This window comes from Schistocerca gregaria, chromosome 6 (genome assembly GCF_023897955.1).
Source record: "Schistocerca gregaria isolate iqSchGreg1 chromosome 6, iqSchGreg1.2, whole genome shotgun sequence".
Taxonomy (NCBI): Eukaryota; Metazoa; Arthropoda; class Insecta; order Orthoptera; family Acrididae; genus Schistocerca; species Schistocerca gregaria.
Genome location: NC_064925.1, coordinates 555,865,883 through 555,882,691, shown reverse-complemented (window position 1 = coordinate 555,882,691; position 16,809 = coordinate 555,865,883). Strand labels below are relative to the sequence as shown.

General features: G+C 41.0%; 1 protein-coding gene across 1 annotated transcript in view; it reads right to left on the bottom strand.

The window, feature by feature from the left end:
• LOC126278484 (uncharacterized) overlaps positions 1 to 16,809 on the bottom strand; it is a 92,232-nt gene that overhangs the window by 36,833 nt on the left and 38,590 nt on the right. Inside the window, exons 2-3 of the mRNA XM_049978640.1 lie at positions 15,310 to 15,454; positions 1,866 to 2,006 (exon numbers count right to left, since the gene is read on the bottom strand). Of these exons, the coding sequence (XP_049834597.1) occupies positions 1,866 to 2,006; positions 15,310 to 15,362 (194 nt within the window). The 5' untranslated portion in view covers positions 15,363 to 15,454. The remainder of the gene's footprint in view (positions 1 to 1,865; positions 2,007 to 15,309; positions 15,455 to 16,809) is intronic.

Sequence of the window (16,809 nt, the reverse complement as noted above, 5' to 3'; positions counted from 1 at the left end):
ATTTGCAAATGTCTCCTTCACTTGAACAGCATGACCAACAGGTACAGAAGTAACACAGCCTTCATAATAAGCTCGAAGGATTCTACGAATGGCCTCCATCCAACTGGATATTGGTTCACATTCAAATATTTCATCAAGCCATTAATGGCGAGGTAAACAACAAGATTGTTTTTCTTCTCGAAAAAGGAAAGCAGTTCTGAGTTACCTATTCTGTAATGTGAGTCTGTGACATCACTTTCGAGAAGATTCCATTGCTGTAATCGAGATCGAAGAATTTCTGCCTTCTCCTTTCACTGGTCCTGGTCTGTATCGAGATTACTCAAATCCGCTTGACTCAGCCTGTGCTGTTCATCATCTTTTCCCTCAAAATGAGCGTCACGGGATATGGAATGCTTGTTTGGTTCTTCTTCTTCTTCTTCTTGCTCCACAATGTATTCATTTTGTACTTCAAACACAGAATTTTCGGGTAACGTAGGAAATGGTAAACTATCCGAATGCGGAATGGCTCAATTAGCACGTCGAATATTCGAGTACTGACCTGTTCATCTTTCCTTTGTAGACAAACCCGCCTTATAAGTGGAGTCAAGCACAAATAGCGGTCATATGTATACAAATGTGTAAAGTACGCTCCCGCCAAACCATACGCACAACAAAAGCCACAGGTCATTTCTTATTTTTCAGCCATTCTCACAGTGTAACTGTACATGTTTTGCAACATATACACGGAGCCCAAGACTTAACTACATTTTGTACATCTATATCGAAGTAATGCTGATATGTCGTCTTCACAAGCGGCTTCGAATTGCGGTTCTATGAGGAACGTTTTACTTCACCACAAATTAAACAAAAATTATTCACCTACATATTTTCGTGGCATTGTTACGAATTTTACACTACTAAAGCACTCTCAAACCAGAAATTCTGCTTTAATTACTCCTGAAATCATATGAAATCCACAGGCGCAACAACAGTACCTATGTTTATGACTTACAAACAGCTAAAGAGCATTTGTGTTTTGTTATTAGACAGATATGCCAACTCGTAAAACAAAATTTTCCTCAAACTAAAAATGTTGACTATAAAAGTGAAATGTCACTTTATTCCCAAAACAAGAGGTAATCGGTCATTATATGGTGATTTTTGAATTCATCAGATGCAAATACATAAGAATTAACTGTTTTTGGCGCTGAAACATTTTCATTGTTGGCCAATGTTACCTGCGATGAAAATTACTGTAAGAGTTAAATAGTGAAGCACTGACGACTGTTGAAGACACGAAATTCAATATGATTGCTATGGTGCGATAGGTCTAGATGAAATTCGGCATGTAGTGTTGTCTTAACAGATCACATTAGAGCTTCAATAGTTTGTATCAGCGGTCGAGTTCAACACTGAGAGCACTTGATATGACAGCCATAATAATCAACACACGAAATGTAATTTCTGGACTACCTGCTTGCTTACATTTGGCGTAGCAGAGCAGAAGTTTGTGACGGTATTGGTTTTGTCGGTTTCATATTAGTTACATTTCTACAAAATGGAAATGTTGCTGTGACGTTTGTTATAAGTAATAAAAGTTTAGTTTTGTATTCAGAATCGGTATCTATTACTTGCTTGGCTGTTACAATATACACTGACTTGAAGTAGTCATTGAACAGATGCTGAGTGACTGAGTACAGCTGTATGAGCAAAGTAAGAGACTACGTACAGATACCACTTGAAAGTGTGTAAATCGAAGTGGAATCTCATCCAGAAAAGCAACAATATGCAACCCGTCCAAACAGAATAGGCAATATAGCTACGCATACAGCAGAACCAGTGCACCAAGGAATACAAAACTAAGAAGGAAACAGAAAATAGCTCACCTGCAATTAAATGGTACCGGGGGACAACCAAACACAATATAGCGCGGTTTTTTCGATTCCTTGTCTGCCTCATACGAATACGGTGGTGAACGGGGATAGGTCTCCGCAACAGAAGTAGGGGTTACTCCGTCCCCCGCACCACTGAAACCAAGAAAATATATGCATAAGTATTACTGCAGAAAGTAATTTAAAACCAGTTTACTTTACGATTAACGGTGTCTCTACAATAGTATTTCAGTGCTGAACGTTCCATGATACCTCAGAATGCCTTCGAGGTCAGAAGAACACAGAACCATTCAAAATTCTCAAGAGTTTATTTAACTTAAGCTGCTCAAACAAACATATCATAACCATTAAAATAGAGAGGTTTAAGATTTTGCTCCATATGTATTTACATTCATAAACATCCATGTATGTGTGTGTGTATGTATGAATGTTGCAGATCTCCTCCTAAACCACTCGATCTATTTCAAACGAACTTGGTGTTAAATTCTGCCTAGTCGTCAACTGTGGGGTGTCTATGAAACCAGCTGTCTCGGATCGCTAGAGAAACAATTCAAACAAATCGTATTAATGTGTTTTATTACGATGATTAAATGACAATACTTCACTATGAGATTTACATAATATGTCGCATGCAAAGGGTGACATGAAAAATAAGCTAAGTTCTTCTACATCTACATCTACGCGATTACTCTGCTATTCAAAATAAAGTGCCTGGCAGAGGGATCGATGAACCACCTTCATGAAGTTACTCTACCGTTCCACTCTGGAACGGCACGCGGGAATAACGAGCAATTAAATTTTTCCGTGCGAACCCTGATTTCTCTTATTTTATCGTGATAATCATTTCCACCTATGTAGGTGGGTGCAAACAGAATGTTTTCGCAATCGGAGGAGAAAACTGGAGTTTGGAATTTCATCTGAAGATCCCGTCTCAACGAAAACCGCCTTGTTTTAATGATTTCCACTCCAATACACGTATCATGCTGTGACACTATCCCCCTATTTCGCGATACTACAAAACGACCTACCCTTCTTTGTACTTTTTCGATGTAATCCATCAGTCCCACCTAAAGTGGATCCCACACCGCGCAGCAATACTCCAGAATAGGGGGGGGGGGGGGGGGGGGGGGGAGAGGACAAGCGTGGTGTAAACAGTGTCTTTAGTAGACCTGTTGCACCTTCTAAGTGTTCTGCCAATGAATGGCAGTCTTTGGCTTGCTCTACCCACAACATTATCTATGTGATCGTTCCAATTTAGGTTCTTTGTAATTGTACTCCCTAAGGATTTGGTTGAATTTGTGTGACTTATCGCGTAATCGAAATTTAGTTGATTTCTTTTAGTACTTACGTGAATAACGTCGCAACTTCTCTTTTTTTCAGGGTCAACTGCCTCTTTCCGCTCCATGCAGATATCTTATCTTCACTATAAACAATCCTAATACAAGCGAAATAATGAAGTTGACGCTTCTAACCAGGTTGCTTGTCTTGAAGCTTCTTTTCGACTGGGTCGCAACCAGTCGGGCGCGAGGCTTATGTCGTCTTCTCTTAGAGTATTATGTTGTCGCGTTGTCGTCCTGGAGAGGGGTTGGTCAGCGTACGATTGGCTGACGTCTTGCCACAGCCCTCGCTGATCTATAGTTCCCGACTGGCATGCCGGCGCTTAACTTTACGCCGTAGCACTTCGTATGATTTACTATCTGTAAAGATCCACTGTGGGGTGTAGAATCACCACCTCCCATAGGAAAGGGGGGGAGTGAAAACAGATGTTATAGAAGCATAACACGGTTACATATAGAGAAACTTAAACCCAAGTCCTGTCAAACTTGTTTCACATGTCACTTGCTGGTTGATTCTTGTAATGAACGCTCCGTCTACAGGCCCTGGGGGGGCCCATCTGTAGTGGCCGACCGCCATGTCATCCTCTGCCAGTGGCTTCATTGGATGAGGTATGGAGGGGCATGCGGTCAACACACCGCTGTCCCGGCCGTTGTCGCTTTTCGTGACCTGGAGCCGCTTCTACTCGCTCAAGCATCTCCTCAATCGTCTCAATTGGTATCACGAGGTTGAGTGCACCCCGTTCCAATCCTCCCGCCAAGGAAAACTTGTGAACAGTAACGGGAATCGAACCTTGGTACTCACACATTGCAGTTACATTATTACCCAGCTACGGAAGCGGACCATGTTAGGAATTTTTATTTACGCCAACCGACTCCAGCTCTGTCACTTTAAATTACCTGTATATGTTCTGTACCTTTATATGACAGAGCTATACTGAATGACAAATAAGTGTAGCCCACAGAAGACGTTGTCGGATGTCAGCAGCATACATGTACACATCACCGGTAGCTGTGTAAGTGATTAGAGCAGCAAATCTCTGTGACACATAGAACAGTCAGTGCACTATCTTCTTTTCCTGTATAGTGTTGTTACCAGGCCTGTTCTGGATACGGGGCGTGAATAGCGTTAGATGTTGAATGATCACTGTGGAGGACATACAGATGTCGCTTAGTTGTTTTATCAGCACCTGAGAGACTATGAAAGGTTCCAGCTCGTAGGTCTCCATTTGGTAGGACGATCCAATCGTGCAATATCCAGGCTTGTGGGGCTCTCATAAGTGGACTGCGTGGAAACGTGACGGCAGGCATACTCACCGTCAACGTTCTGGTTGACAACGTCTGATCACCAAAAGGGAGCGTAAGTGCAGCGACCCCTTCATATCTGCACCTGCTATCTGAGTACAAGTAATGGACTTTACGATCTGCATTTCTTACCACATTTGTTGCATTTTGTTGTCGGCATCTATCAGTGTTTGGCATCTATCTGCCTTGAGCAAGATTAAGCGCTTCTCAAACCTTTCATGAGACGTTAGCGAAATTACTCATCAGGTTTCCACTATTTAACCATAAACACTCCTGGAAATGGGAAAAAGAACACATTGACACCGGTGTGTCAGACCCACCATACTAGCTCCGAACACTGCGAGAGGGCTGTACAAGCAATGATCACACGCACGGCACAGCGGACACACCAGGAACCGCAATGTTGGCCGTCGAATGGCGCTAGCTGCGCGGCATTTGTGCACCACCGCCGTCAGTGTCAGCCAGTTTGCCGTGGCATACGGAGCTCCATCGCAGTCTTTAACACTGGTAGCATACCGCGACAGCGTAGACGTCAACCGCATGTGCAGTTGACGGACTTTGAGCGAGGGCGTATAGTGGGCATGCGGGAGGCCGGGTGGACGTACCGCCGAATTGCTCAACACGTGGGGCGTGAGGTCTCCACAGTACATCGATGTTGTCGCCAGTGGTCGGCGGAAGGTGCACGTGCCCGTCGACCTGGGACCGGACCGCAGCGACGCACGGAAAGACCGTAGGATCCTGCGCAGTGCCGTAGGGGACCGCACCGCCACTTCCCAGCAAATTAGGGACACTGTTGCTCCTGGGGTATCGGCGAAGACCATTCGCAACCGTCTCCATGAAGCTGGGCTACGGTCCCGCACACGGTTAGGCCGTCTTCCGCTCACGCCCCAACATCGTGCAGCCCGCCACCAGTGGTGTCGCGACAGGCGTGAATGGAGAGACGAATGGAGACGTGTCGCCTTCAGCGATGAGAGTCGCTTCTGCCTTGGTGCCAATGATGGTCGTATGCGTGTTTGGCGCCGTGCAGGTGAGCGCCACAATCAGGACTGCATACGACCGAGGCACACAGGGCCAACACCCGGCATCATGGTGTGGGGAGCGATCTCCTACACTTGCCGTACACCTCTGATGATCGACGAGGGGACACTGAATAGTGCACGGTACATCCAAACCGTCATCAAACCCATCGTTCTACCATTCCTAGAACGGCAAGGGAACTTGCTGTTCCAACAGGACAATGCACGTCTGCATGTATCCCGTGCCACCCAACGTGCTCTAGAAGGTGTAAGTCAACTACCCTGGCCAGCAAGATCTCCGGATCTGTCCCCCATTGAGCATGTTTCGGACTGGATGAAGCGTCGTCTCACGCGGACTGCACGTCCAGCACGAACGCTGGTCCAACTGAGGCGCCAGGTGGAAATGGCATGGCAAGCCGTTCCACAGGACTACATCCAGCATCTCTACGATCGTCTCCATGGGAGAATAGCAGCCTGCATTGCTGCGAAAGGTGGATATACACTGTACTATTGCCGACATTGTGCATGCTCTGTTGCCTGTGTCTATGTGCCTGTGGTTCTGTCCGTGTGAATATGTGATGTACCTGACCCCAGGAATGTGTCAATAAAGTTTCCCCTTCCTGTCACAATGAATTCACGGTTTTCTTATTTCAATTTCCAGGAGTGTATGTCAGTCTACTGACTTCGTTTCTCCTGTTTCTCCCCATGTTCATTTGTACATATATTTTGACGCTTCTTTCTCCCTTTTCTCTTCATCAACCTACTGGCCGCTTATTCACTTACACATCTATTGTGATCCTCACACCACTTCAGCACATCTCCTTTAATTATTATTAAGACGCTTCGGCTTGCCTCTATGGGAACCACATTCTTGCCCTCTCTTACCTTCAGACAAACTTACTCCTTGCTGAAAATTATTACTTTATGAAGAGTCTACTGGATTAGATTGTAGCAATTTCCAGCTTCAATAACTTCTTTTAATGCAAAGTGTCTATTTTCGTAGTTAGAAACCCTTTTATGGACCTATTTATTATTTACTTACTTTAGTCTTGGTTGTTCTATTATTGGTGCATAAATGTTACCCTTTGTTATTTTAACTTTTAGAATTTACTCCTGCAGACTACCTCTCACATCCTTTTGTAAGCCATCATTTGTGTATAGTCATTTTCAGGAATCATTCTTATTCACTAAGAAGGTATTACAAAATAATAGCGTACATACTACATGAAGACATACGTTCCTTACTTATTATGATACGACAGAAGAAGAGAATGGAACTTGAAATGGAAATAAAGCTTCATGCAGCTGGGACCGCACATTGCGCCAAACCGTGTATCCGCCAAAGAGGGGCAGACTCCCTACTGTTTCTAGTTACTGTTATTTTTAAATTTCTTCAGATCTACAGTATTTGGTAGACGTAGTACTTCTTTACTCTTCGGTAATTCCAAGCGGTGTGCGTTCGCATGCCGCTTACTTATTACCCTGAATGTTCGTTGATAGACATGTATAAAGTTCTTCGTTTCCGCTGAAATTTTCTTAGATTTTTCTTTAGCTTTGACCAATACTAGTTCACCAATGCTTGAACGAGTGGGGGAAGCATTTGTGTCATGCCTTCTCTTTCTATGCAAGGCTCTTTTACGTAAGTTTGCCGGAGCTTGTGCCTTCATTTCGTCTAAAGAGCTCTGAGTTAGGAATGCAAAATCAACCATGCTTGAAGTAATGTTATGGGGTTCCTGATTAAACATTTGTTCACATGGAGCAAAGCCTGTGGCATTGTGTTTTATATTATTGATGATTTCTTCGAAATTCTTAAATTGATGGGGCCAAGTCGAATGCTTCCTAGCACAGTACGCTCTACACAGCCTGTTTAATTCAGGCATAACTCTCTCGCTCATATTCCTCTGCGGAAAAAACGCAGAGATTCTTATATGGCGAATTCTGTCCTTTTAAAGACACACCTTAAGTTTTTCAGATACAAATTGAGGACCATTATCTGACAGGAGATTCTTTGGATTGCCAGCCTTTACAGAATAGTCCTTTTATAGCACTTTTACAAGCGTTTTGGCATTAGACCTCTCCACTGGATATAGTTCGACACCTTTGCTAAAACCGTCAATAACCACAAAGACATGGGTGCATCCTCCTTTACATATCGGGAAATGCCCAAAAATATCGGTTGCACGTAATTCCAGGGGTTCACTTGGTGCTACATGGTGCCTATCTCCATAGACTAGACTATTTACCGCACGTACTTCGTGACAAATAACACAGGATGCTAGTCTTCTTGCTACTCTTGGATGTATGTTATCGAAAACGACTTTCTCATAAATTTGCTATATATTTATTGGCTCCATAATGGTCATATCTTAGATGCACGTAATCTACATGTCGTGAAGTAAAACCCATTTTCCATTCTGCTGAAACTAACTTTCTTCTTCGGAATAAAATCCCTTTACGTAAGCAGTAATAACGTGCTACTTTTGGGTAATTAGGGACTTGGATTTTAACTAATCTCAATTGATCATCATCATTCTGTTCCCGTCTTAAGGTTTTAAATATTTTCTTCAATACACTCTCCTCCCTGACCTCGTGTATGGCCAACATGCTTACTTCATTCCTATCTTCTAATGGAAGTTCTGATTCCTTGCTTAACTCACCACTTCTTGATAGCCCATCTGCCACCAGATTGTTCTTTTCATGTATGTAATTAATTTCAAGGTCGAACTGCTGAAGGTACATAGCCCACCTGGCTAGTCCTGGGTGTCCCAGTTTGCTAGTTCTTGAAAATCTTTGTGCCTTATGATCACTACAGAGTATCACTTTGTGCCCTAACTAATAATGCTCAAACTTCTGCATACCAAACACGATGGCCAGTGCCTCTGAGTTAGAAATTCCTTAATTTCGCTCAGAAGGTAGCAGTGAACGTGTCGCAGAAGCTATGGTTTTATGAACGTCTTGGTCGCCTTCTGTTTCCATCTGAAACACCTCTACTCCAATGCCATAACTACTTCCGCTAACTGACATGCCAAAAGCTTCTGAAGAATCTGGGTGGTGTTAAACCAGACTATTTGTCAAACAGTTTTTCAATTCCTCAAATGCAGAGTGGCAAACTTGAATCCAAACGCAGGGGGTACCCTTCTTCAAGAAGTTGAGTAAACCAGGTACATTAAACAAAATGCGGTATAATTTGAACAAACCGAACATTAATCTGAGTTCCTATTTATTTCGGTGCCCTTCATATTTTTCAATGAGTGATAATTTGGACGGATCAGGTAATATCTCTTCCCAACAAATTTCATGACCTAGTAATTTTATTTTGTCCCTTACACATTTAGTTTTCTGTAACTTCAATTTCATACTTCCTTTTTCTATAGCTCCTAGCACTGTCCACTATACTCATATGTTCTTCCCATGTGGGAGTTGCCAATAGTATATCATCTACATAAATAGCTACCTGATCTAATAATTACTGTCCCAATACATGAGCCATAACTCGTACAGAGGCACGCACAGATATTATTTAATCCAAATAGGACTACTTTATACTGGTAGCACACGCCTTCATACAAGAAGGCTGTATATTTACGTGATTCCTTCGCCAGGGCAAATTCCAGTGCCCACAAGTTACGTCCACTGATGTAAGGAACCTAACTTCTCGGAATTTTTGTATTAGCTCGTCCATATTCTGGAGACGGTACACTCTCTTATTACAATTTTATTTAACCAGCGCTCATCCATACTAATCATCTAACACTTTCATCACGCTTACGCACAACGACAATGGGATTATTATATTCACTAACTGCTTGCTCAATGACATCCCATGTCAACACACGTTGAATTTCTTCCTTAACCGTTTGTTTTCTTGAACCATGTATCTGATAAGGTTTCTTAAAAAATACCTGCCCAGGCTTTTAATTCAAACCGCATTCATACCCTTTAATTTCACCAGGTGTGTTCGAAAATACATTGTGATACGTGGTTAATACTTTCCTTAATTCTGCTCTTGATTTATGATATGTTGACTGTACCTTTGCTTCTACCTCTTCTAGGATATAGCTCTCTTCTACATTAGCATCTTGCACATTATTACTGAATTCATTATCTTCCTATAAGTATCCTTCATTCCTCATCACCTTAATAGGCAGTTCGCAGGTTTCATTATTACCGCCTATATAACTTCAAATAAAAGCCTCTTTTACTACCTGAGAGTCAAGTAAGGTTCAAAATATGTTGTTCTGGTCAAAACCAATGCTCCCCTGATACTTAGTTAAGAAGTCTATATCTATTAACATGTCAATAGTTAAACCGAGCAAGATTAAACAAGGATGATCTACTATCGCGTCATCTATACCAATGGGTATTAAAACGTCGTGCTGTACTGGTCTAGAAACTTTTCCAGTAGCACCTATTATTTTCAGACCGCTGACTTTCATAATCGTTACCTCCTTTTTATTGGGAATAGAATCAAAAAATGCTTGGGATAAAGCACTTCCTTCTCTGCCACTGTCAAGGTGACAACGTACTGTTACTCCAGAGATATTGGTTTTTATAATAGGGTGAGTTATTTTACACTGAACAGGTTTCTCGTACACATCAAATAAATCCTTTTCCCAGACGATACGCAGCATCTGTGGGGCGGCGGGATGATTCTCATACTATTATTATTATTCATAGGAGGAAATTGGAATTTTTGTAAATATTGTTCGCCGACGTTTACGAAAGCCTGGCAAATGTTTCTGTGGTCTGTCAGAAAGCGATGGACAACATACTGACCATAATCCCCAGTCTGCAAGTCCACATTCTTATCCAGCCCACTAAAACTGATGTTTCTATTCTCTATTTGCTCAGCAGGATGAGGACTATGATTATAAATGAAGGTTTTGAGGACTAATTGCTAGATATATTTTGTTGAGTTTCACACGGACAAAATTGTAATATTCATTATGTTCATATTGACAGTAGATCTCTCTATCCTAAATAGCACTACGAGCAGTTCAGAGGTCATCTCTAGAGTTAGTTCCTAACCAAGCGGAAAATTATTGTCAGCACTTGCCTGTCTCTGACGTGATCCGAAGCAGCACGCACTCTGGTGTTTGACTGACGCGGATTTTATGGTGGCTGGGTGCGAAGTGAAATCTTGTCTTGCCTCTCGGGCTGTATTTATATACGTGGCGCAGCGGACGGTTAAGGGAACACGTGTTGTCATCCGCTCTATGGACACGGTAGCAGTCCTTAAATGGCCGCTTTCACGAATACACAATATTAAATAATAATATTATGAAACAATTTGATGTATCTGACCCCAGGAATGTGTCAATAAAGTTTCCTCTTCCTGGGACAAAGAATTCACGATGTTCTTATTCCTATTTCCAGTAGTGTAGACCTTGTATCGGTTGTTATCAACATCAAGGTCCTAAAACTTGTTATAGCAGTATTATTCAATACGTTTCATCACGTTAAATCAAAACTTTCTAGCATTAATATAACAGATACTCAATCTACTACAAATAAGGACGTTTTTGTTCCAAATTTATGTTTCAGTAAATTACTCGAAAACTATTAAAAGTAGATTAATGGGGTCAGGTAGTTATTATTTCTCTGTTGCAATGAACGTCGTAAAAAATTTTCGCATTTCGAAGTCTAATATTTAGCACCTTTTAGTTTTCTTAAACACGTAGATTCTGATCAAAATATTGTCTTAATCACTTTGAGACTTGTAACAGTTAATTTTGTCATACATCTTCAAGTTATGACCAATTTCTTGGTTCCTAGCTTTATTATTTAGCGCCACTTATTTTTTTCTTAAAGCGATGTATTTAGGTAAAAATATTGACCTAGTGAATCTAAGTCTTGGCCGTTTAAACATTATTACACTGAAGCATATGTTGACGAAGTTTGAAAACAGCAACTTTAACCTCTAATTTCGTTCTTAATTATGGTTCAATACTTGTGTCCTACGCACAGACGCGTTAAGGTGACGTGGCGCTACTAGCAGTGAACTGGGGTGAGTCGCGGCACATTCGCTCGCCTGTGTATCTCACAAACGGTACGGCGCTTGTTTTGCCACATCACCATCTACGCAGAACTTAGGTTAGAGCATTGTACCTGTTAGTGACAGATTTTAAAATCAGATGAAGGGATGAGCGCTGGAACCACCATAAGTAGTTTTCGGCATTTTCTACTTTTGTTGTTGTTGTGAGATATGAGAATGTGTTTTGTGCAAAGTCTGCAAGAATTACGAGTTCTGTACATTTAAATACTGTATGTATAATACGTTAAAGCTATTTGGAGAATAATGTCAAAATTTCTTCTATCTTGAAAATGGAAATTAGAGTTAGTTGCCAACACATTCTGTTTCTATTGTTATCAGCTTGTAACTTGTTTTCGATAATATTGCTTCTTTATTTGAGTTCACGTACTGATTATTCGTGTGTGGTACTGCAATGATGTCACACATAGTCTATAAAGAAGTGCTGACAAGATTATCGATTGCAACAGTTTTAATCTGAGAAGATTATTTGTATTCTGGTACATGACCATGTTGTACCTTGGAATATATTTTCACATTCAGAAACACTTTTTCTTCTGTTACTTCAGTAACTACAGTAACCTAAAATGAATTGTATCATTTCAAAATGTAATTAGGCAATTTACTAATTTTTCTATTACAGGGCTGGATGTTGGCGAAGGTCTGGAAAGTGTTCCACGGTACAACATTCACCTATACCAATAGTTCCAAATAAAACATTCAGACCTTTTTCAAGGTAACACACCCTGCAACCTCGCCGCGTGTAGAGTACCTGCCAATCCGGTGACTCGTATTTTACACATTTCCAGAAATGAAAGAAGTCATTAGTGCTAGATAAAAGCATTAGAAACAACAGGAAATCGAACACGAGACTTTTGTCTTGCACATTACCAGTGAGCCACCGCACTAACTATCTCATTAAAATTGAGACTTTCACATAAACAACACTAATTATGGTGACTGAGGTGTCATACTGATGAAGTTGCTCAGTCATTTTTACTAAGTACTGAGAGCTCCCATTCACATTACACATAGTGACGTGGTCTTGGTGGCACTGCAACTGCAAGGTGACTTAAATGTAGGCCGCACCTACTCATTATCATCATCGGTTTCGTCCAGATATGAGGTATCTGCTGGTTCTGGACAGAAAAGAAAGTGACGGAGATGGGAGCTCCAGATGACTAAACGTTTAGAGAAGAAGAAGCACTTGTGGGCCGGATCTGATGTATTATCAGCCATTTATGTTGGCGCAGCAGGAAGGGTGCACAATGGTGATGAGAAGTTATTGAGTAGAATATCTATGTGAAAACCTCTCTTTGATTCCAGTTCTTACGTTAATTACACCGAAAATAAAACGAACTAGTGCTCAATATATTGCATTCATTAATACTTTCATAAAAATCGTGAAATGGAAAGGCAACGGAAAATAAATTTCCGGAGAGGAATTGTAACACGTACATTACAAATTGTTACACAAAATAATTGTTTTTCCATTTGTTGATTTACACGTACTAGGATGATATTCTTTGCAAAAACCGCGGAATCTGTTGTTATAGTGCAGTTGCCGAGGGCTGCTCGAAAGTCAAAACGAAAGTATCGGAAGTTGTGTACGTTTTAGTTACAATCCCTTCTTGGAAATCATTCGCTATCCAACATTTTCTTTTGCGTTTCCTTTCCTTTCGTTTAATGCAGATATTAATAAATACAGTATACTGAGCATTATTTTAGTTTATCTGCATTGTAACAAACAAAAATTTAAAAATAAAAAAGGACAATATTTCCGTACTGAACCTTGATCCCACCGCCCTCATATTACCTTTCACTATTATGGAAATGGAAGGGGATATAGATGAAGATGAAATGGGAGATACGAAACTGGGTGAAGTGTTTGACAGAGCACTGAAAGACCTGAGTCGAAACAAGGCCCTGGGAGTAGATAACATTCAATTAGAACTACTGATGGCCTTGGGAGAGCCAGTTCAGTCAAAACTCTTCCACCTGGTGAGCAAGATGTACGAGACAGGTGAAATACCCTCAGACTTCAAGAAGAATATAATAATTCCAATCCCAAAGAAAGCATGTGTTGACAGATGTGAAAATTATCGAACTATCAGTTTAATAAGTCACAGCTGCAAAATACTAACGCGAATTCTTTACAGACGAATGGAAAAACTAGTAGAAGCCGACCTCGGGGAAGATCAGTTTGGATTCCGTAGAAATATCGAAACACGTGAGGCAATACTGACCCTACGACTTATCTTAGAATCTAGATTGAGGAAAGGCAAACCTATGTTTCTACCATTTGTAGAATTAGAGAGAGCTTTTGACAATGATGACTGGAATACTCTCTTTCAAATTCTGAAGGTGGCAGGGGTAAAATACAGGGAAGGAAAAGCTATTTACAATTTGTACAGAGGGGCATGAAAGGGAAGTAGTGGTTTGGAAGGGAGTGAAACAGGGTTGTAGCCTCTCCCCGATGTTATTCAATCTATATATTGAGCAAGCAGTGAAGGAAACAAAAGAAAAATTCGGAGTAGGTATTAAAATCCATGGAGAAGAAACAATAACTTTGAGGTTCGCCGATGACATCGTAATTCTGTCAGAGACAGCAAAGGACTTGGAAGAGCAGTTGAACGGAATGGATAGTATCTTGAAAGGAGGTTATAAGATGAACATCAACAAAAGCAAAACGAAGATAATGGAATGTAGTCGAATTAAGTCGGGTGATGCTGAGGCAGTTAGATTAGGAAATGAGACACTTAAAGTAGTAAAGGAGTTTCGCTATTTGGGGAGCAAAATAACTGATGATGCTCGAAGTAGAGAGGATATAACACGTAGATTGGCAATGGCAAGGAAAGCGTTTCTGAAGAAGAGAAATTTGTTAACATCGAGTATATATTTAAGTGTCAGGAAGTCATTTCTGTAAGTATTTGTATGGAGTGTAGCCATGTATGGAAGTGAAACAAGGACGATAAAGAGTTTGGACCAGAAGTGAATAGAAGCTTTCGGAATGTGGTTCTACAGAAGAATGCTGAAGATGATATAGGTAGATCACATAACTAATGAGGAACTGTAGAATAGGGTTGGGGAGAAGAGAAGTTTGTAGCACAACTTGACCAGAAGAAGCGATCGGTTGGTAGGACATGTTCTAAGGCATCAAGGTATCACCAATTTAGTATTGGAGGGCAGTGTGGTGGGTATAAATCGTAGAGGGAGACCAAGAGATGAATACACTAAGTAGATTCAGAAGGATGTAGGTTGCAGTAGGTACTGGGAGATGAAGAAGCTTGCTCAGGATATTTTAGCACGGAGAGCTGCATCAAACTAGTCACAGGGCTGAAGGCCACAACAACAACAACAACTCTCTCCGCTGGACCAATCGCTACCTGGAAACTACGTTGTCACAAATGGCCCATGAGTCGCCCAACGCACGCCAAACATTCTTTTATTTCTGATAGCATGGTCATCCGAAGCTCCCATTCTTGTCACTTCGATTTACGGCCATGCCCTGCATACACCGTAAATTGGGACGATATCGATGACGACCAGTTGACATGCTCCGTATGTTACAAAATTTGATTCAAAACACAGCACAGCATAGATAGAGTTAGGCGCGGCCAAAACATGCTAATGGTCTACGTTTTCATGTAATCAAGTTATATGTTTGGTCCCAGAGCAACCCAAATGCGTAAGGAACACTGCCAAAATGTAGTTCTAACAATACAAGGACGACTGGTGCTCTACTTACTGACCTGCCCACTTGGTGTGTCGTTGTACAGCCACTTACAAACGCATCTCGAGGCATCGTGGTCTTGTATAGGAGACGTGGATGCGCTGACGAAAGCGGCCCCAAAACCAAGGCCAACAGGGCTTAACCTCTTCAGAACTTAGAGAGGCCTGTGCATAAACAACACATTGATTGTACCAATTATCCGTGGAAAGGGGCTGTCTTACCTTTCTTCATTAATAATATGTTTCAAATTCTCGTATCATATCTTAAACTATAGTTGGGAAAGATCAAATAGCAAAACTCAAATACAGATTACATATAGGCGTTTAAGGGAAAAAAGTTTGAACATATATCTTAAGTTCTTCTCTCACGCTTCTCGTTTTGTTCTGTCTTTGTAGGAAAAGTCACAAACGCGTCAGCGTCCCTCTCCGCGTCACAAAATGTAAGACTTCATACAGATATTTATATATTTATTCGATGACTGTGAAGGGGGAATGAAATACAGTAGTACGAGAAATAAATGTCGAAAAATACTAGAGGAACATGGACTTTACAAAAGGAATGTAAGGAGAATGTGCCTGGTAAAATAGAGCTAACTACAACATTCAGTCATTGAAATACATAGTTTAAGAATAGTGAAATAAAGCTATATAAATGGTAGAGACACCATGTGCCAAAGGAAAAGAGGTACTATTTACTTGTATGAGAGAGACTTTGAAATCAAGGTACCAAAGCGAAATCATTACGAGGGGCAAATGTGAACTCCCACAATAATATCCAGGTAATCACTGCAAATTAAACTGAGGAAATTAGAAAGAGGTAGGAAATATAGGAGGTGGGATATGGATACGTTGAAACAACCAGAGGTTGTTGATGCAGTGACTCATATACATGGCGTGATAAATATTTGATCATCGTTTAAAGGAAAATGTCCAACAAATGACCATGATTTAAGGGAGATTTAGTCACCATAAATTTGAACTCCCCAACTGCATCGGATTTCGAAATCTTGTTGCGGAAGTCAGTTGAGAAGTAAGTGAGTTGTCGTTACTTATACCATAGCTACTGATAGGAATCCGTGGGTTCCCAGTAACAGACCTAGAAACATGCAAACATCCCCTCTCCTACGACCCCTCTTAACAGGCAGCCTATGTGATTCTTTGACGCTCCTCTCATTTCCTTGTGCTAAACCGTCTTCTTTCCGTGGTAGCACGCACAGAAAAAATATTATAACAACCAATCATATCGATTATCACATGAAAGCTTATCGAGATCTGTTGGTTATGAAATTTTAACTATAGACAGTAGCTTGAGGGATTTAAAAGGTATAAGAGTGATCACTGGATAAATATACGGGAGAAACAGGCGGTGAAAAATGGAGCCTGGAGGTTTAAAAAAATGCAGTAATACGGGAGGTCCCAGGAAATATGGGAGTCATTACCCTACGTATAGATTACCCTTGATGTTACTCAGTCTGTAGAAAATCATTAATCGTAGAGAGTATTTCACCGCAACGGTTTCT